The sequence below is a fragment of the Daucus carota genome, chromosome 9, assembly GCF_001625215.2.
Source record: "Daucus carota subsp. sativus chromosome 9, DH1 v3.0, whole genome shotgun sequence".
NCBI classification, from domain to species: domain Eukaryota; kingdom Viridiplantae; phylum Streptophyta; class Magnoliopsida; order Apiales; family Apiaceae; genus Daucus; species Daucus carota.
Genome location: NC_030389.2, coordinates 31839572 through 31860371, shown reverse-complemented (window position 1 = coordinate 31860371; position 20800 = coordinate 31839572). Strand labels below are relative to the sequence as shown.

The 20800-nt window shown below is 36.8% G+C and overlaps 1 protein-coding gene across 1 annotated transcript; it reads left to right on the top strand.

Annotated features, from left to right (window-relative positions):
* The first annotated feature begins 1495 nt into the window (after window positions 1–1495).
* Window positions 1496–2900, top strand: LOC135149615 (uncharacterized). Its single transcript, XM_064085370.1, has 6 exons — window positions 1496–1565; window positions 1644–1666; window positions 1747–1829; window positions 1937–2347; window positions 2425–2686; window positions 2806–2900. The coding sequence occupies exons 2-6, from the start codon at window positions 1645–1647 to the stop codon at window positions 2898–2900; spliced, it is 873 nt and encodes a 290-aa protein (XP_063941440.1). The 5' UTR covers window positions 1496–1565; window position 1644.
* Window positions 2901–20800: the final 17900 nt, after the last annotated feature.

Below are 20800 nucleotides of genomic sequence, written 5' to 3'. Positions count from 1 at the left end.
AAAAAAGTACAATTTTCTACTCCGTTTCAAATTTAAAGAATTCGGACACAACATATTCGCACGGCGGATAGTGTTCCTTAATTTTATGCAGTTAGTCCATATGGTATCTTTCATAAGAATATGCTATTCTTCTCAAATTCTCAAGTTAGGATTCATATGATTTTTGAATCACCTATCATTACTTTTATGAAAGAGTTAGAAAAAAGCATATATTGATATGACAACAATATTAATTACCTAATCATTTTTTTATCATTTTAGAAATAATATATAATATTTAAAGTATATTATTACTCTAAATTAGATCACTAAGAAGATAATTTTTTTCTAAAATACAGATATGAAGACATCAATAGGTATTTTTTTTAAAATTTAAGTCTACACAACATTTTTAGTGATCTATACGTTTGTACTTAGAATACAGCAAACAACGTTTGTACTTAAGAAGAAGATTTTTTACACCCAATTTTAAGTGTATTGAGTGGAAAGTCCAAAAAAAAAAACAGAATTTTCTTTTTCTCATTAATAATATATAATCAAATTTTGTATTTAGGAAAAAAAAATTCAAAACAATAAATTTTTTTACAACCAAGTCAAAATACTTGAGAGTAAGTGGTAAAATAAAATTTGTAAGAAAAAAAATGGACAATATTGTACTCCGTTTCAGATTTAAAGAATTCGGACACAACATATTCGCGCGGATAGTGTTCCTTAATTTTATGCGGTTACTCCATATGGTATCTTTCATAAGAATATGCTATTCTTCTCAAATTGTCAAGTTAGGATTCATATGATTTTTGAATCAACTGTAATCACTTTTATGAAAGAGTTAGAAAAAAACATATATTGATATGACAACAATAATAATTACCTAATAATTTTTTTATCATTTTAGAAATAATATATAATATTTAAAGTATATTATTACTTTAAATTAGAACTTAAAATAAGCTAATTTTTTTTCTAAAATACAGACATGAAGTTAAAACATTAATAGGTGTTTTTTTTTTTAAGTGTACACAACATTTTTGGTTCTCTATACGTTTGTACTTATAATATAGCAAACAACGTATAGAAGAGAAGTAAGCAATTTTCGTATTCTCCTTCGTTTCCATTTACAAAATTCAAATTGTATAAAAAAAGTCAAGGTGCCTTATATAAAGGACCAGAGGGAGTATTATAGAAAAGTTGTTGTTTTATAAATAGAGAAAAATTAAGATAAGAGTGTGTTTAAGTTGTAAAATGAAATGTAGCTTCAATTAATATTCTAATTGCAAATAATATTACTTGATGTCGGAATCACATATTAATTTGTCTCTAAAACCAAGTCAATCAATTTAAATAAGTGTTCTATATGAACACATTTGAACTGATGCGGGCTTAATTATCATTTAGTTTACAGTTACACCACAAACTTGACTTTTTTGACTCTGTAATGAAACATATATATTACTAAGCAGCTGAAACGTCTTCTTGGTGCTTCCACTGTTCTTGCAAGAGAGAAAAAAGTGATTTCCCAAAGCTGTCAAAACCCTAAACTCGACCTTCAACAACAACTGATCAAGGTATGAAATCTCGACTTTGTAGCCTTAACTATTATGCATGTTTACCACAACTGATTGCACTTGCCTTTGATTTCACAGGATGTCTATTCCGAGTAAGAAAGGTGAGAGCTCTTTTCAGTCCATATTCTTTGTACATTGATGCTATCTACTCGGAATGCAATTGATGTATTATTGTTTACAGCCTCTATTCCATTGACCAAATCAAAGGATGAAAAGGTGTTCCTTTGCCGTCTTGTGGAAGGAAGAAATCAGAATGGTGTTCTGGTATGATATATCTCTCTATATCTCTCTATATTATATGTTGTACTGCCTTTCAAGAGAATACATAATATAGATAGATTTATCATGTGTTCTGTATCAATGTTTAACAGAAAATTCCCTCTGCATTTGCTGCCTTTTTTGCTTCACTGAACTCGAATATTGTTGGCCTGCATTTATCTTTTAATAAGACATGGCTTGGTCGTTACGTTAGTGAATCTGAAACAATTGAAGGAATCGAGAGTTTAATGGAGTACTTTGATGTGAATCCTTGCTATTCGTTTTCACTTGAGTATATTGGTGGTACTGAATTCAAAGTTGAGATCTTTAGTGAGTATGCTGTTGAAATCGAGTACTCACGTCGAATCATGAGAGGCGTTGATAGGGATCCGGTGTTTCATCAGAGTGAATTAGACAAAGATAAAATTAGATCAGCTTACTCCTATAGCTCTGCATGTGAGTTTGAAAGGGAATTTGACTTTGTCATCACTGACAAACATTTGGAGCGCAAAAGATGGATCAAGGTATATTTAAACTCCATGAGAACTTTCATATAATTTCTATATCTGCAGTGTATGATTACTCTGGATTGGTTGTATAGGTTCTGCCAAAGGACGAAGCATTGGACGTTGGTTTGGATCCCGAAATGAAATGGTTTCATCTGGGATTTCAGAAAATCACATGGAGAATTCATTTGAAGTGGACTGAAGATGAAATTTTATTTGACAGTGAGTGGAATGAGTTAACAAAAGCATGTAAGTTGGCTGTGGGCGACAGATGTGTCTTCATATGTACATTCTCCTGTCAAAGGTTCAAGCTAGCTGTGTTCCACAAAGATCAGGCGATGAATACTTACAAACACGGTATGTTTTCCCTCAATATGTCTACTTCTTAATGTTTTTCTTTTCACTGTATATAAAAACTTTATCTTCATACTGTAACGTGTCAAAATAGATGTGACATTTACTCTGTAAATGAATAGGTGCGGAGGAAGGGAAGGGTTATCTGAAATGGTTCAAAGTTTTGCACTGGATGAATTTGCTCACTGGAGAAGTGGTAAACAATCAAACAATATAGTTTCTATGTTTGATTATTATATATAGTATTTATTGGGCATCTTATAATATGAACTGTATAACGCGAATTAGGAAATTCCAACTGTATTTGCTGAGAAGTACGGGTCTGGTTTTAAGGACTCTGGTACAATTTATACACCTGATGGCATGGTGTACAGCTGTTACTTGTCCAAGACATCTAAATTACTGTATGGTATTAAGGATTTGATGGCCAAGTACACTATTCGGGCGGATAGTACGGTTTTCTTCGAATACATTGGCAATTCAGTCTTCTATGCAACAATCTTTGATGAACATGGTCTGCATATATTTAACAACTTGCCATTAAAGTTGATTTTAAGTTCTGTGGTAGATTATATGACTGCAGATCTTTATGTGATATCAGACAGCGACTCGGAAATAGGTATGCTCACCTTCTCTTATATTATCTCTTCAAATGTTCTTACAAACCAAACTTGTAGCAAATATCTTCAAAATTGCAGGAATAGCAGCTGTGGGAGTTGAACACACAACTCGAAACAATTTAACATCTGGACAAAGCTCTGGTATTTCTAACGCAAAAAAATTATAAACTGTTTGGATTTTATTATGACATGTGATCGGAAACTGAAGCAAATATTATAAATATGCAGGAGTAGCAGAGGTGGGACATGAACAAACAATTTATGCAATCTCAACATCTGGACTGTACTCTGGTATTGCTCAGAAACAAATACTATAAACTGTATTGCCGAATTTGTAATACTCTTGTTCACATGGGTTTAAGTCTTCTGAAACATAATACGTAATTGATTCAAATACTATAAATTTCCACTCGTAGCAGATGTGGTGGGCGGGCACACAATGGGAAACAATTTAGCAAATGAAGCTACCTCTGGTATTGGTCAATTTAAGAAAAAATTAAATTGAATCTGCTAGATTGTAAAGTAATTAAATTTATGTGATTTGTTGTTGCAGTAATAGCAGACGAAACAGAGCAACATGATCAGACCTCTGCAGATAATATTAGTTTCATTATCAAGCTCTTGAGGTCACATGTCGATCAGAACTACCATGGAGTGGTTAGTTGCGTTTTTAAGTCTCTTAACTAAGGTGGTATTATGCATAAACGACTCTGACTCCTTCTTGTTTTGGATTTAGTTTCTTCCCAGGTTTTTGTTTGAAACATATAAAAAGTGGAAGAAAGGAACAATTGTAACACTAATCATGGATTCAAAGTCTTACAGAATGGGCATTCTGAGGAGGAAGAAGACATGTCGCCTCGGAGTTGGCTGGAATGAGTTCACCCTCAAGAACAAACTGTATGAGGGTCAGAATTTGGTGTTCACTTATGGTGGGAATGAAACATTTCAAGTGACGGAAACCGTGTAGTTGTCATTAATCTCGATTGTCACCTATTACTTGATTACGTATCAATATCTTAGCTGAATCTTTAAAATTGTTACTGACTTTTGTTGAATGGTTAGCTTTGGATGTCAATGACTGTAATCTTTTGCTTTTGTAAGAATCTTCAACTTGGCAGTATTTGGTAATGGATTATTTCAAAACAGTTACCTATTGCATTCCTAAGTACTTTGCTTATTGCTGATCTAATATACATAGATAGCTACATTCACATGAAGTAAAAATGAACTATGCATCATTTTGAAATTTAACTGGTGAACAAAATAGCTGCCTCATCGAATCATTCACAACCAATGATATAACTTCTATTTCTGAGAAATTTGGTGTGTACTGTAGTAGTTCTACGGAAAAAGTCCATTCTTTCTTAAGTCATGAACGATAAACATGGACTGATATCTACGTCATCTTAACTGCAAAGCATATCACAGTACTAACCAACAACCTTAAGAATAGTATGGGTTAAAAAGCTGAGAAATGCATACTGATAGTAAACACAATATTTTCAATTAAAAGAGTAGTAAACACAATATTTTCAATGAAAAGAGTAGTTAACAAAAGACGGGATCACATTGCCTTGACAGTCTAATTGAAAATAAATTAAACCATACTGCATTCCTGTGTATGCACAGAGCAATCTAAAGTTCTACCTAGGCAGCGCATAGAAGACTTCTTTGTACACTACATTTTGGGTAATATTAGTTGGAAAACCACGGTCGTCATCAATAAAAATCTTTAAACCTCCAGGAGATGTCACACGACTAATAGCAACATAGAACTGACCATGTGTGAAGACAGGTTTTGGAAGAAATAGACCAACTGTTTTTAAGGATTGTCCCTGAGATTTGTTTATAGTCATAGCATAGCAAATTTGCAGGGGCATTTGCTTCCTTACCAGCTTGAAAGGCAGTACAGAATCACTTGGACATAACTCCATTCTAGGAATAAAGTGCCTTGTTCCGATGAAGGTCCCAGATATCACTTCACACTCTACATAATATTTCAAACACTTGGTCACAATCATTCTAGTTCCATTGCAAAGTCCAAGTGTCTGATTCAAATTCCTCATCAGCATCACAACTACACCAACCTTCAACTTCAAATCATGAGCAGGCATACCTGGAATGCTAAGAGAGTTCAGATACTCAATAGGAAATGCAGACTGTAAATCATCCTCTGTGCCAGCAAATTCTTCTGCATTATCAACACTATAATAAGTCACTGCGTCGCCAGGTATCATATCCACAATGAGAGAATTTAGGTGACCAACAGTTTGGTTAGTAGGAGTCAAAATGGCCCTATCACTCAAATACTTTGCATTGCTTGAATTCTCAACAAAATCTGGATATATGCTGCGAATCATGTTCTCGACAGAGTTGTCATTTTCCAAATCACAAAATTTCATAGGCACCTGAATACCATCCTCCTTAAAAGATTTTTCAGCTTCCTCACCACCTTCCAAATTTCCATCTCCTACTTCAAGCACCCATTTGGCAAATTCATTGACTTCATCAATTTCAGACTGAGACGTCCCTTTATTCAGTCGCATGTTTCTTTTTAGAATGAAGATTTTACATATATTCCAAAGTCTTGACCTTGTTATACACGCTCCCAAAATCTCAGCCCTGTCTCCATGAGGTATGACCGGAAGAATTTGCCGAAAATCTCCTCCAAGTACTACTGTGATTCCTCCAAAAGGCAGAGCTGCGCGCGCTGGGTCAGACGACTTCATAATATCTCTCAGTGAGCGATCCAAACATTCAAAAGCAAACCTGTGTTGCATCGGAGCCTCATCCCAGATAATAAGTTTTGTATGCCTAATCAACTCCGCAATGTCTGATTTATTTCCTATAGCACAAACAGATAATTCGTCAAGCACAATAGGTATCTTAAACCTCGAATGCGCAGTTCGACCTCCTGGCATAAGTGTGGCAGCAATCCCCGAAGAAGCAACTGGAAGAACAATGTCACCTTGTGACCTTAACTTGGAAATCAAAGTTCTCCAAAGGAAGGTCTTGCCACAACCGCCGCTGCCATGAACAAAATACAGACCACCTTCATTCTTCCCCACAGAATCTAGAATTGCATTGTACACGTTTAATTGTTCCTCATTCATGGTAGACAGCAATTTCTGGTTCTCTCTTTCCATTTCAGTAATATTGTAGTTGGTTTCTTCTAGAATCAGATTATTAGTTCCATGGTTGAGATAGTTCTCTGGTGGTTGGGGCAGTTGAGGAAAATTTTTTAATGACTTGCCTATGGAACGGAGCAAATCATCAATCTCTGCAAAACAAACATAGTACAAACTGTAATGTCATGCTAACATGCTTCTGTTAATCATAAATTAATTGAATTTGTAATTTATAAAGAACTGGAAATAATTAAAAATGAATAAGAGCTCTACTACCTGCAAGGGCATAAAATTGCAGCTGCTTGTCATCCAGCATCAAACTATCATCATTATTTAAACGCCTCCTTTTTAAAACGATATCATCGACCATTTGCTTCCAGTGCATACTCCACAATTCAGATAAATCAGTGACCTTGCAGTTGACAATAATGTGAACAAAAAGCTGCCTGATTTGAGGAGGTAAGCCACCAGACGAACATTGATTTAACACCTCATGCCATTCCCTGTCATCATCAAGCAATCCATACTCTTTGCAGGCATCACGAAAAGAATCATACTCTTTTCCATTGACAGTCCTAAGACTTTTGAAAGAAGTTGGACCACGTACTTTGGTGAGCAAAAGCCGCATAAACCACACCTCACCACTGCTATGATGTGTGTAGGAAAGTCGCCCAATTTGAAATCCTCTCTTCCTTGGATTCCATTTCCTGTGGCCATCATCCCAAACGAAATGCTCGGGTATTTCTTGATACGTATATTGCTGAGCAGCCACATTGTTAGGTCCTGGAACGATTGTAGAAGGGGGGGGGTTGAATACAATCGTCACTTAAAATAATTCGCGGCGGAATAATCTGATTGAATATAAAATTGATAATTAGATTTTAATTAATTAATATAACAATGTGGAAGTCGTTATATAATTAATATGGTTCGTTTTAATGTCCACTAGTTCGTAGAATAAATTTGACAGAAAGTATTCTAACTCAGCGGAACAAAACAACCGAATGATCAAAGCACAGTAAACTGTGGATTTAACGAATAGCAAGTTTAGCACAACTTGAAAGCTTTACAATACTTTGAACAAGAACAAATGAATGAGGGAGAGCCATATTTATAGGCAAAACCCTTGAACTAGTAAGACAATGGTGGCAAAGACAATCCCTAGCTTGCTAAGACAATTTGGCACTTTGTCTTGCTATTTTAGAGCTTGTAAGACAATTAAATTAATTGTCTACAACTAGTAAGACAATGAAATCCGTGGGCAAGACAATCTAGGGGTCGGTAAGACAATTGAGAAGTGCGGTAAGACAATCTGGGAGATTGTCTTACTGTTCTACAATCGGCAAGACAATCACAAGGATTGTCTTGCAAGCTACCAAGGCAAGACAATTGCAACAAGCGGTAAGACAATCTCTGAGATTGTCTTCCCGTGTCAAGGAGGGGGAGAAATGCGGTAAGACAATCTAGGAGATTGTCTTGCCGTGTTGTGAGAGGGCAACAGTCGGTAAGACAATCCTTTGGATTGTCTTACCTTGCTTAAAACAGCAAGACAATCCACTGGATTGTCTTACCTTGCTTGTTTTAGCAAGACAATGCCTTGTATTGTCTTTCCTTGTGTTTTAACACTTTAGACAATCAATTAGATTGTCTTTCCTTCTTGTTTTTCAACTAGACAATCAAATAGATTGTCTTTCCTTGTGTATTTCAAGTAGACAATCCATTTTCCCTTTAATTAATTAACCAATTAATATTCACTTAATTATTTTAAATGCATAGATTCATAAATTAAATTAATTCGAGATAGAATTAATTTAATAAATAAATTACACATCCAATATAATTATTTTGAGAAGTGAAATAATTAATTAGATAATTAATTATTCTTTTCCTTCTTCAGCAGAGTCTTCAGTCTTCTTTAAATAATTATGATCTTCGACTTGATTGAACGACCACCTTTTCTTGACTCAGAATATTTAACCGGATGAGCTGATACACAAATGTACTGTCTGGTTCATCTGTAACTAGCTGAATTAAATATTCCTTGTCAATTAAACAATTAGGCAGTGGCTTGTTCGTCGATTCTTCGTCTTCTTAGTTCATCTTCATTTGTAGACACAATATGGAATCTTCTGAATAAATAAAGTATTTAAACTTTATACCTTCTGATCTTCTGGACGTGCTACAAAAGATTATTTGTACACTGAGGCTTGATCATATTAATGATCTTCTTCCAGTGGTTTGCAGCAGCATCCTGAAATTCTTCTGACATAAAATCTTCAATAAATCATTTGACGTTCTTCGTACGGATTCCGGATAACAGTACTTGCTATTTACTTGCTTTCTTATCAGAGTTGAGTTGATTCCTCTTAATTACAAATAGGCTTAACATATGCCTTTCAATCTCCCCCTATTTGTTTGTTAACATAACATGCAAATTATCGAGAGGATAACTCAACTAACTGATAAGACAAAGGATTAAACATTAAAAGATAAATAGCAAAAGTTTCTGGTATTCATTAGACATTCACCAGATTCAAACATATAAGTAGATTACAAAAGGGGTGTTCATTTAGAACATATATTACAATACCCTATATAAATCTACAGATCAACTTCTCCTTCTTCAGTATCAGAACTGTGAAGAATAGGAGTTGAAGGTTCTTCCCTGGATGGCTTTTCTGCAGTAGTGGCTTCACCACGTTTCTTCCTTTCGTTAGCCAGAGCCAGTTGGTGCATTACTTCCAGATCCACCGGGTCCTCCTGAAAGTCAGCAGGCTGAGTCTTCTTGACTTGCTTCATCTTCCTTGTGTATTTAGAAATACCATTCCGAAGACAATAGTCAGAGATAACACTATCAGCATCAGCCTTCTCTTTAGAAGCGAATCCCTTGGTTCGTAGGAGAGTAGATGCAAGGATCAGTTGGTTCACAGGATACTTTGGGAATGCTTCATCATTCAAATACACAGTATTTATGACGTCGTCATTGATGAACTTCAAACAATAAGGTTTCTTGACAATCTGAGGACTATTGAATTCAGCATGTTCCATCAGCTTGTCTCGAAGGAGTTCATTCAAATTAGAGCTTCTTTTAACTTTGTTACGAAGCACCCAGAGCTCAGTTACTGTAAATGACTTTAAGAATTCAACTGAGAGTCTGAATGTCCCGTTCCTCCTGGTATAAATGATAAGCTCCCATTCATCTAGCAAGTTCCTGACAGCAACTGTAATGTACCACAGTTCAAGAGATAGGGCATGCATAAATAAATCCTCATCAGGGTTTACCTCCCTTAGATCATAGATCAAAGACATGAACTTCTTGTCGTCGAAGGGTTCCCTTTGAGGTCCATTGATGATTCTCCGTGCAATGTCCCAACTCTTACCAACTTTGTGCTTAATATCAAGATTCTTCTGCACACAGGCAGCATCATAGATTTTCTGCTTTTCCTTCTTGATTTCTTCTTCAGTAATCAGCTTGTCTTCTAGGAGCTTCTGAAAGTCCCTGAGCTTTCGCTTCCTAGCTTCATTTTCCATCTTGAACTTTTTCACCAACTCTTCATGTTCAAGATCTACAGCTTCCTCTTCGGTCTGGAACAGATAAGCTTCATCAAATACACCATCTTCTTGATTTTGGCAGTAAGTGGCATCAAACACATCATCATCATCCATTTCCTTAGGAAAGGCATCATAATTGTCTTCCTGTTGATGCATGGGTTGCTTGCCTTTAGACTTTTCAGTTTCTCTGCCAGGTGCAGAATCAGAAGTATTGGTGTTTGTGTTCCCTTTGTTGCTTTGATTGGAGCTGTTTCCTTTGTCTTCTCCTCCCTTGTCTCTATTCTCCCCCTTAGTTGAGGGATCCTCTCTGGAGGATGGATCATCAGACTTGGAGTTACTGAGAAGTTGATCCAGTTTACTTTCGATTTCATCAAATTTAGACATATAGAGCTCATGGTTAGATCTCATCTCGACAGTTAAACTCTGGATATCAGCTCTAAGCTCATCCCTGTAAGTACTGGATGGCTCCTCCTCTACTTTCTTCTCTAAGGTGACCAGTTGTGCACCTTTCAACCTTTCATTCTCAGCAATTATTCTTGCAAGTTCAGCTTGTAACCTTGCAATCTGTTCCTCAAAAATAGCTGTGTTAGTGTGTGCACTCACCTCACGTACACTCAAAGCTGTTTCACTAGCCTCTCGTGCATGTGTATCGCTCGGTGTTTGCCTTTCATCACTCGATTCACTCATAGCTCCAGATGTACCTGTATATACTACCAATGTTCCCTGAGATGGGTTCAAAGGTAGTGGAGGAACAAATTGTCCTCCGGATGCCATTGACGGCAGATGTACTTGCATATTGCCAAGCAGCTCCTGATCATTAAAGAAAGAATGATCAGCAAATTTTTCATACATAGTAAATTGGTTTTGAAAAACTGTGCTCTCAGAAAGTGTAGTAACCTGTGTATTGGCTTGATTTTGCACTAGAGTGAGTGCTAGATCGGTGCTTGACTCTGTACAGATTACCGTGGCTGGACGGTCAACTTCAATGGGTTCACTCTGTTGAGAGAATGACTCCAGAGACTGTATTGCCATATCAGTGTCCAAGCCCTTTTGAGAAGGCGAGGATGAGGCTGCAGTTGTCTTAGAGGTTTCCACCATTTGCTTCTTTAGAGAAGACAGAGCTGCGGGTTCAGACACAAAAGCACTCCCACTCCTTTTCCGGGCTACTTTACGAACAGGTTTCGTAGTAGTGATGTTTGTTGTGTTTGGAGAAGAGAATATTTGTTGAAGAGAATCTTCAGCGGGGTTATGAACCTGTGTGTTGTCAGGTTCATTGCTGGCAGGCTGACAAAACAAATCAAAGTTACAACCATAATCAGATATATCAACATTAAAGTTAGATGAGAAGTCAGTAAGTACCTGAGCTACCTGTAAGTTATCTCTGAATTCCTGAAGTCCAGGGTTGACAGCAGATTCTGATGGTAGTGGTTGTGAGGTTGATTGTGTTTGTGGAGAGTATTGTGTTTGAGTGAGGGGTATTATAGGTTCAGATGAAGATGGATGATTTTCAAAGAAGTTGTATTGTTGAGGCTCATCTTCAACTGAGGGGAATTCTTGTTGGTGGTGGATAGGTGATTGAGTAGGTGATTGTTGAGGTGATGATTGAGGAGAGTGTTGTTGTTGTGGTTGAAATAACTGTTGCAGGGGTTGCTGTTGATGCTGGTGAGGTTGTTGTTGTTGCAGGGGTTCAGGTTGAGCCACATTAAACTGAAGAGGTGCCAACGGAGCGTTGAACATCTCTGACATGAATGGAGTGACTACAAGTGGAACAGAAAGGTGCTTCTTAGATTTAGCGAGCTTATTCACCAACTTAGTACTGGCCTTCTTGACCAAAGCTCGTTCACTGTTGAAGTAGAAGTTCTTATCAGCTTCCGTCATCTTGTCATTCAAAAGCAGCATAAGAAACCGAGGGTAGAAGCATTCAACTTTATCATTGTTCTCCACTGATCGACTCATCAGTGGTCCCATTTTCCTTAGAATCTCCTTCAGAATTATCTTGCCAAAATCAATTGGACGATTATAAGCAATGCAAAGTCCAAAAACCTGAAGGATGTTGGAGATGTTGTGGAAGTTTCTGCGATCTGTAGGAGAGAACACCTTAGCCAGGGTGTCAAAGAAAATCTCCCATTCAGGCTTCAAATGACCCTTAGACATCTTGGGTAGATTGATATCTCCTTGGTACTGTATGGTCTGAAAGAACTGTACCAACTCTGGTTCTTCAGGAACTTCAGCAAAGTTCCCCCTAGGAAAACCCAAAACACGATTAACATCATCAGATGTAATCAAAATACTCCTTCGGCCGTTCACATCACCAAGCCTTATATCTCCGATCATCCTGTACTCTTCTAGCAGTGTAGAATTCAGCGCGGTTGAGTAGAAGTCGTAGAGAGGATGTATCTGTAACTCTGCAGATGCGGTGAGGGCAGTACTGGCGATACATTGTTCATTCAGAAATCTCACCCAGTGCTTGAACCGGCTCGGGCATTCCTCAGGATCCAGATAGGCATTGTAATTGGTCTCTTGGATTATGAATTTTCCAGCCATTTGTATAATTATAAAATGAATTAAGCGAGAATTTATCAAATTAAACGATACTTCTCAAATTTCTCGCAAATTTCACTTGATAATTAATTAATTAATTAATTAATAATTCGAAATATTGATTTAATCTTGAATTAAAATGTAATTAATATAATGTATGAAAAATCAATCCAACTTGAACCAAAACTCCAAAATCAGTCCAAAATCTCCACAAAAGCCTCAGAAATCGAAAACCCCAAATTCAAACAAGAACCCGAAAGAGGGTTTTTGATCCAACACATTCAAATCAAAAAGCCAAGGGTCGATGGTCCTCAAATCAGTGTAAACACCCACAAGCAATCAAAAACCAGTTCGTATAAGCCACAAATCGCAGCAAACAAGGTCGAAAATCACGAGATTTGAGTCGAAAATCCGGCAGAGTTCCGTTTGTTTTTAGGCAAATAAACCAAACCAGCAAGTTTATTAAGCATAAAACTTGAAAAACCAGCCGAAAAACGCAAGTTTTGAGCGAAAAACTTGAAAAATCGAGCTTCAGTGCGTGTAGGTGTGTGTGTAATGGTAGATATGAATGAAGAAGATGAATGAGGGGAGTAAGACAATTAAAAGAATTGTCTTGTGCAATTTGAATCTCGGTAAGACAATCTCGTCGATTGTCTTGCCGTTTCAAAGCACGGTAAGACAATCGACTTGATTGTCTTGCCGTCCCGAGAGGCGAGGGGTGATGTATGATGCGGTAAGACAATCGACTTGATTGTCTTGCCGTGTCTTGAGGCGTACAAGAGAAGCTATACTCGGTAAGACAATTTTCAGAATTGTCTTGCCGAGTTAAAGAAAAATCGGTAAGACAATGATGGAAATTGTCTTGCCGCGTGGAAAATAAAGAAAATAAAGGAAATTGGTTTTAAAAACACGGTAAGACAATTAATCGAATTGTCTTGCCGCGTTTTTCATCCAGAAAATAAAAGAAAAAAAAATAAAAATATGATTTTTTGATTTATTTTAAAAGATAAAATGTTTTGCACATTAAATCAAAAATCTAAGTTAAAAACAATATTATATAATACACAAATATTTTGTAAAATTCAACTTTAATTAAATATAAATACTTATGAACTTAACTTTAATTCATAAAAATGAATTAACTTAAATTCAAATATTTATGCTTAATTAATTTTGAAAAATACAAAATAAATACAAATAATTATCTAAATGCTTAGAGAATAATACAGGGGAGTAATCAGGCATTTAGAAAATTACAGGTAATTACATAGACATGCATAATTACACAGATAATTATCAAATAATATACAGACAATCATATAAAATCCAATAAAATACCTATAAATACACAGAAAATTCACAAAATTATATAAAAATATATAAAGCATATTAAAAATATATACAATGAGAATCATGTCATATTTAACATCCCTAGCTCACAAACCAACTTAGAGAAAGTGGATTCATCAAGTGGTTTAGTGAAGATGTCAGCAATTTGATCAGCCGTGGGCACAAAATGTAACACCACTGTACCATTCATGACATGTTCTCGAATAAAATGATACCTGATATCTATGTGCTTGGTTCTGGAATGTTGAACCGGATTGTTGGAAATGGCTATGGCACTTGTGTTGTCACAAAATATTGGAATTTTGTCGACAGAAATCCCATAATCATTCAATTGGTTTCTGATCCACAGTATCTGAGCACAACAGCTTCCAGCAGCTATATACTCAGCTTCAGCAGTAGAAGTAGACACTGAATGCTGCTTCTTGCTATACCAGGAAACCAACCGACGTCCTAGAAATTGACAGCTTCCAGACGTACTTTTCCTATCAATCCTGCATCCTGCATAATCGGAATCTGTATAGCCGGTTAAGTCAAAACCAGTATTCTTAGGGTACCAAATACCTAAACCAGGTGTACCCTTAAGATATCTAAAGATTCTTTTGACGGCTATAAGATGTGATTCTTTAGGATCAGCTTGGAACCTAGCACACAAACATGTTGCAAACATAATATCTGGTCTACTAGCAGTGAGATAGAGTAAAGAGCCAATCATACCTCGATAGCTTGAGATATCAACTTTCTTACCAGATTTATCCTGGTCAAGCTTTGTGGCAGTGGCCATGGGTGTCTTTGCCGGAGAAGAGTCTTCTAGATTGTACTTTCGCAGAAGATCTCTGACATACTTTGACTGGCAAATGAAGATGCCATCTTCCTTTTGGCTTACTTGAAGACCAAGAAAGTAGGACAGCTCACCCATCATACTCATTTCATAATTGCTCTGCATTAACTTAGCAAACCTCTTGCACAAGTTATCGTTAGTAGAACAAAATATAATATCATCAACGTATATTTGAACAAATATCATATTATTATCATGCAATTTGTAAAAGAGAGTTTTGTCTATGACACCTCTAGTGAAATTGTTTTCAATTAAAAACTCAGAGAGAGTGTCATACCATGTCCTTGGTGACTGCTTGAGCCCATAGACAGCTTTGAATAAGAAGTAAACAAAATCAGCAAATTCTGGATTTTCAAAGCCAGGGGGCTGTTCCAGATATACTTCTTCTTCTAGCTTTCCATTCAGAAATGCACTCTTCACATCCATCTGATAAACTTTGAAGTTGGAATGTGCAGCAAATGCAAGGAATATTCTGATGGCTTCAAGACGAGCAACTGGAGCATAGGTTTCATCGTAATCAATTCCTTCTTCTTGAGAATAACCCTTTGCGACCAGTCTAGCTTTGTTTCTTACAACAATGCCATCACTATCTAACTTGTTACGGAAGACCCATCTAGCTCCAATTGTAGACTTTCCTTTTGGCCTTGGAACCAGGGCCCAGACTTCTTGTCTCTCAAATTGATTGAGTTCTTCTTGCATGGCAAGAACCCAATCAGGATCAGCAAGTGCTTCATCTATTTTCTTTGGTTCTAGTTGTGAAAGAAAACCAGAGAATAGACATTCATTTGTCGTAGCACTTCTAGTCCTTACACCAACATCAGGATCACCAATTATAAGATCAAAGGGATGATCTCTGCTCCAAATCCTTTCCCTTGGAAGTTGTGTCCTAGATGATTCAGCTGTATTGTTAGTAAGCTGAAGTGTATGACTAGTTGATCCACCAGCTCCCCCTGAGTTGTTGCCAGGTTGACTTGATGATCCACCACTAGCATCAGTGGAATCTCCAGCATTATTGCCATTTCCTCCACCATTGCCTGGATCATTATCATCATTGTTGTCATCACCTGTTGCAACCTCAGGTGGCACATCATCATCTGAATCAGAATCTGGATAGTTGTCAAACTTCAGAGATTCAGATGGATCATCAGATTGTAAACTTGGTAGTTTAGTGTCATCAAATGTTACATTGACACTAACTTTCACTGACAGAGTATCAATTACAAAAACTCTATAAGCATTATTTGTATAACCAACAAAAATTGCTTCAGATGCCTTTGGCTCAAACTTGTTCAAGTTCTCTTCACCATCCTTGAGAACATAACACTTGGCTCCAAAGACATGAAGATGTTTGACATAAGGTTTCTTGTTGTTATACAGATGAAATGGAGTTTTCATATGATCCTTGTTGATCAAAGTTCTATTCTGGGTATAGCAGGCAGTAGACACAGCTTCAGCCCAAAAGTACAGAGGAAGCTTTGCTTCAGCAATCATTGTTCTTGCAGCTTCAATCAATGTACGATTCTTTCTTTCGACGACTCCATTCTGCTGAGGAGTCCTTGGTGCTGAATACTGCCTTCTAATTCCCTTTTCAGAGTAAAAGTTGATTAGAGTTTGATTCTTGAATTCTGTGCCATTGTCTGACCTTACAGCTTTGACTGGCACACCTTTATCCAATTCAACTAACTTTATATGATCAATCACTGTCAACGGGGTTTCATCCTTAGAAGCAAGGAAGTAAACCCAAGTAAATTTCGAGAAGTCATCCACAATAACCAAGGCATATCTTCCTCCATCAATGGATGCAACATTCACAGGGCCAAACAGATCCATATGCAATAAATGAAGTGGATCTGTAATGGTATTGATGGTCTTGCCTTTGTGAGATGCTCTCTTCGCTTTTCCTTTCTGACAAGCTTCACACAGATCATCAGATGAGAATTCCAGGGAAGGCAAACCTCTCACTAGATCTCTCTTGACTAGAGAGTTCAAGGTTTTGAAGTTGAGGTGTGAGAGCTTCTTATGCCATAACCAACTATCTTCAGCAGACGCTTTGGCGTAGAAACAGTGAACTTCGTTTCCTGGTCCTGAAGACAAATCAGCTACGTATATGTTGCCTTTCCTTACGCCACATAGTGAAGAACGCTTATCCTTGATATGTTTGATGATACATATCTCCTTTTCAAAGTGAACATAATATCCTTTGTCACAAAACTGACTGACACTAAGGAGATTATGTTGAAGTCCTTCAACTAAAGCAACATCCTCTATGATGATTCTTCCAATTTTGTACTTGCCATATCCCACAGTACGACCTTTGCTATTATCAGCAAAACTGACTGTTGGGCCAGCTCCTTCTCTTATGTCTTCTAGCAGGGATTTATTGCCAGTCATGTGCATTGACGCTCCACTGTCAAGCACCCAGGTAACACGAACAATTCCACTGGCACCCTGCAAAAGACAACTTGATTAAACATTCTTTGGGACCCACACTTGATTGGGTCCAGCAAACTTAAAGAACTGATTTCTATCAGGTGTAACAACAGAGCCTCTTGGACTGATACTTGGTTCCGATTTGACTGAACTTACTTCCTTAACAACAGCCTTATAAACCTTGGTTTTAGGCTTCGGAACATAAGTCTCCTTCCTAACACGAGTAGGACTAGCAGTCTTTGATCTAGCATGCTTGTTGTTTGTATGTTGTCTAGGTGATGTGTTTTCATTTTTAGCATGCAAATTTCTAAAATAAGCAGACATCAAATTGAAAGCACAAGTCATACAATTATCAACACTACAAGATTTATGACATGCATCAAAAGCAGAAACAACAGGAGTATCAGTCATAGTAGTAGGAACATCAATAGATTCTACTCTAACCTTGTTATCAGATTTAAAGTTTTCAGTAGAATGACATCTATTGTTCTTGTTCTTACTATTCACAAAATTATTAGGCTTGTTGAATTTAGTTCTCTCAGAGTTGACACCTAAACCAGCTTTAGGCAACCTAACATTGCCTTTCACTTTGATTGGTTTCAATGATGTCAGGATCTCATCTCTCTTCTTATTACTCTCTTTCATTTTAAGGTCTTCCTGTTTGAGTTCATATCTAATGACAACAGGAGTCTCTAAAAGAGGTTCAGCTTCTGAGGTTTTAAACAAAGGTTTAGGGGAATCTTTCAAAACAAAAGGAATCCCTCTCTCCTCAGCACTCTTTTTAAAAGGAGTAATGTTACTAGCCTTACCTACAGATTTGTTATAGTCAAAACCTATTCCAACAGTTCTTTTGATCTCTTGTTTATCATTAAGTTCTTTGACTATCATGGAGGCATCCTTAAAGGCTTTACATTTCACTTTCTCTTCGTCTAGCTGAAGTCTTAAAGCAATCTCACCTTTCTCTAGAACTTTGACTTTAGCACATTGTAATCCTAAATCCATAGTCAATTGTTCTATTTTAGGTTTTAATACTTTCATCTCATTCATCTTATAAGCATGAATTTCTAAGACTAAAGTATCAACTTTAAGATTGGCAGCTTTCATCTTCTTAATAGCATCATCTCTTTCAAGTCCTAATTGCATAAAAAGTTTAGGGCATGTAGGATCTACCTGAAAGCTTCCAGCAGGAGGAGGTGAAGATGATCCAGCATTAGCCATGAGAGCAACATTCCCTATCTGCTCTTCTTCATCACTGTCTGTATCATCCCAGCTTTTCCCTTCTGCCAGATAAGACTTGCTCTTGAAACTTTGACTTCCAGAAGTACCCTGATGCTTTCTCACTAGTGCATCATACTTCTGCTTCAGCTCGTCGTACGAATCCTTTCTCTTTCCTTGAACCTTGGGTTGTTTGCATTCAGTTGCAAAGTGTCCCGGTTCACCACAGTTGAAGCATTTGAATTTGCTTCTATCGACCATCCCAGTCTTGTATCCTCCTTTGCTCGTAGAAGATGAATAACCTCCTTTCTGAAACCTGTTCACAGTAGGTTTGTACTTGTAGGAGGGGTTCTTCTTGAATCTCATGTTTCCAAATTTCTTGGCAAACAGTGATAGAGATTGATCTTCTAATTGTTCTAGCTCTTCCATTGTATAGAACTCTTCGTCACCACTGGAAGAGGCAGTCTGACCCATCTCAGGTACAACAAATTCCTGAGTGGTTTTAGAAGGAACAACAACATCCTTCTTTTCTTCCGGTGCAGGTGACTCAACAACTAGAGCTCTCGAATGGTTCTGTGTTTTACCCCAGCCATATCTCTGTTTACTCTGAACTTGCTCCAGTTCATAAGTTTTCAAAACTCCGTAGAGTCTTTCCAGAGAAATCTCATTCAGATCTCTGCTTTCCCTGATGGCAGTGATTCTGTGTTCCAGATGTTCGGGAAGTGTTAACAGAAACTTCATGTTGACCTCTTTCTTGTCATAGAATTTCCCATTCAGATTTAAATTATTTATCAAATTATTAAGTCTGATAAACACTTCTGAAATCCCTTCACCGGGATGGGAACCAAACTGTTCATACTGAGCCATCAGTATCTCTTTCTTGTTTTCCCTAACTTCCTCTGAGCCTTCATTGATAATCTCTAAAGTATCCCAGATTTGCTTGGCGTTCGTACAATTTACAACAGCATTGTACATCACTGGATTTAGAGATTCAACCAATATTAGTTGAAGAGCGTCATCTAAGTTCATCTGTTCACTCTCTTCATCTGTGTACTCAGAAAGTTCTTTCGGAATGACCTGATGAGGTATTAACACACCATCCTCTTCGTGTGCTAATATGACATTCATCGGAGTAGTAACACCTTTGTCCAAAATCCCGATGTATTTTCTGTTCGCTGTTCGGAGGAATAGGAACATGTGCCTTTTCCATAGGCCAAAGTGTTCTTGGCTGAACGGTGGGATTTTAATGCTACTGATCTTTTGGGTACTCATTTTTAAGGATTTAAAGTGAATAGTGTTTGGATGAGAAATGGATTTTTGAAAGAAAAATATTTTAAATCAAAATTAATTTTTTTTAAAAAAAAAAAAAAAAAATTAATTCAAATTAAAAATATTTAAATTTGAAGTGAATAGTGTTTGGATGAGATTTGGATTTTTGAAAGAAAAATATTTTTAATCAAAATTAATTTTTGGAATAAAATTAATTCGAATAAAAAATATTTGGACGTTACAGAGTTTGTATAGGATCTGATACGGTAAAATGGTATCAACCGCTCTGATGCCAATTGTTAGGTCCTGGAACGATTGTAGAAGGGGGGGGTTGAATACAATCGTCACTTAAAATAATTCGCGGCGGAATAATCTGATTGAATATAAAATTGATAATTAGATTTTAATTAATTAATATAACAATGTGGAAGTCGTTATATAATTAATATGGTTCGTTTTAATGTCCACTAGTTCGTAGAATAAATTTGACAGAAAGTATTCTAACTCAGCGGAACAAAACAACCGAATGATCAAAGCACAGTAAACTGTGGATTTAACGAATAGCAAGTTTAGCACAACTTGAAAGCTTTACAATACTTTGAACAAGAACAAATGAATGAGGGAGAGCCATATTTATAGGCAAAACCCTTGAACTAGTAAGACAATGGTGGCAAAGACAATCCCTAGCTTGCTAAGACAATTTGGCACTTTGTCTTGCTATTTTAGAGCTTGTAAGACAATTAAATTAATTGTCTACAACTAGTAAGACAATGAAATCCGTGGGCAAGACAATCTAGGGGTCGGTAAGACAATTGAGAAGTGCGGTAAGACAATCTGGGAGATTGTCTTACTGTTCTACAATCGGCAAGACAATCACAAGGATTGTCTTGCAAGCTACCAAGGCAAGACAATTGCAACAAGCGGTAAGACAATCTCTGAGATTGTCTTCCCGTGTCAAGGAGGGGGAGAAATGCGGTAAGACAATCTAGGAGATTGTCTTGCCGTGTTGTGAGAGGGCAACAGTCGGTAAGACAATCCTTTGGATTGTCTTACCTTGCTTAAAACAGCAAGACAATCCACTGGATTGTCTTACCTTGCTTGTTTTAGCAAGACAATGCCTTGTATTGTCTTTCCTTGTGTTTTAACACTTTAGACAATCAATTAGATTGTCTTT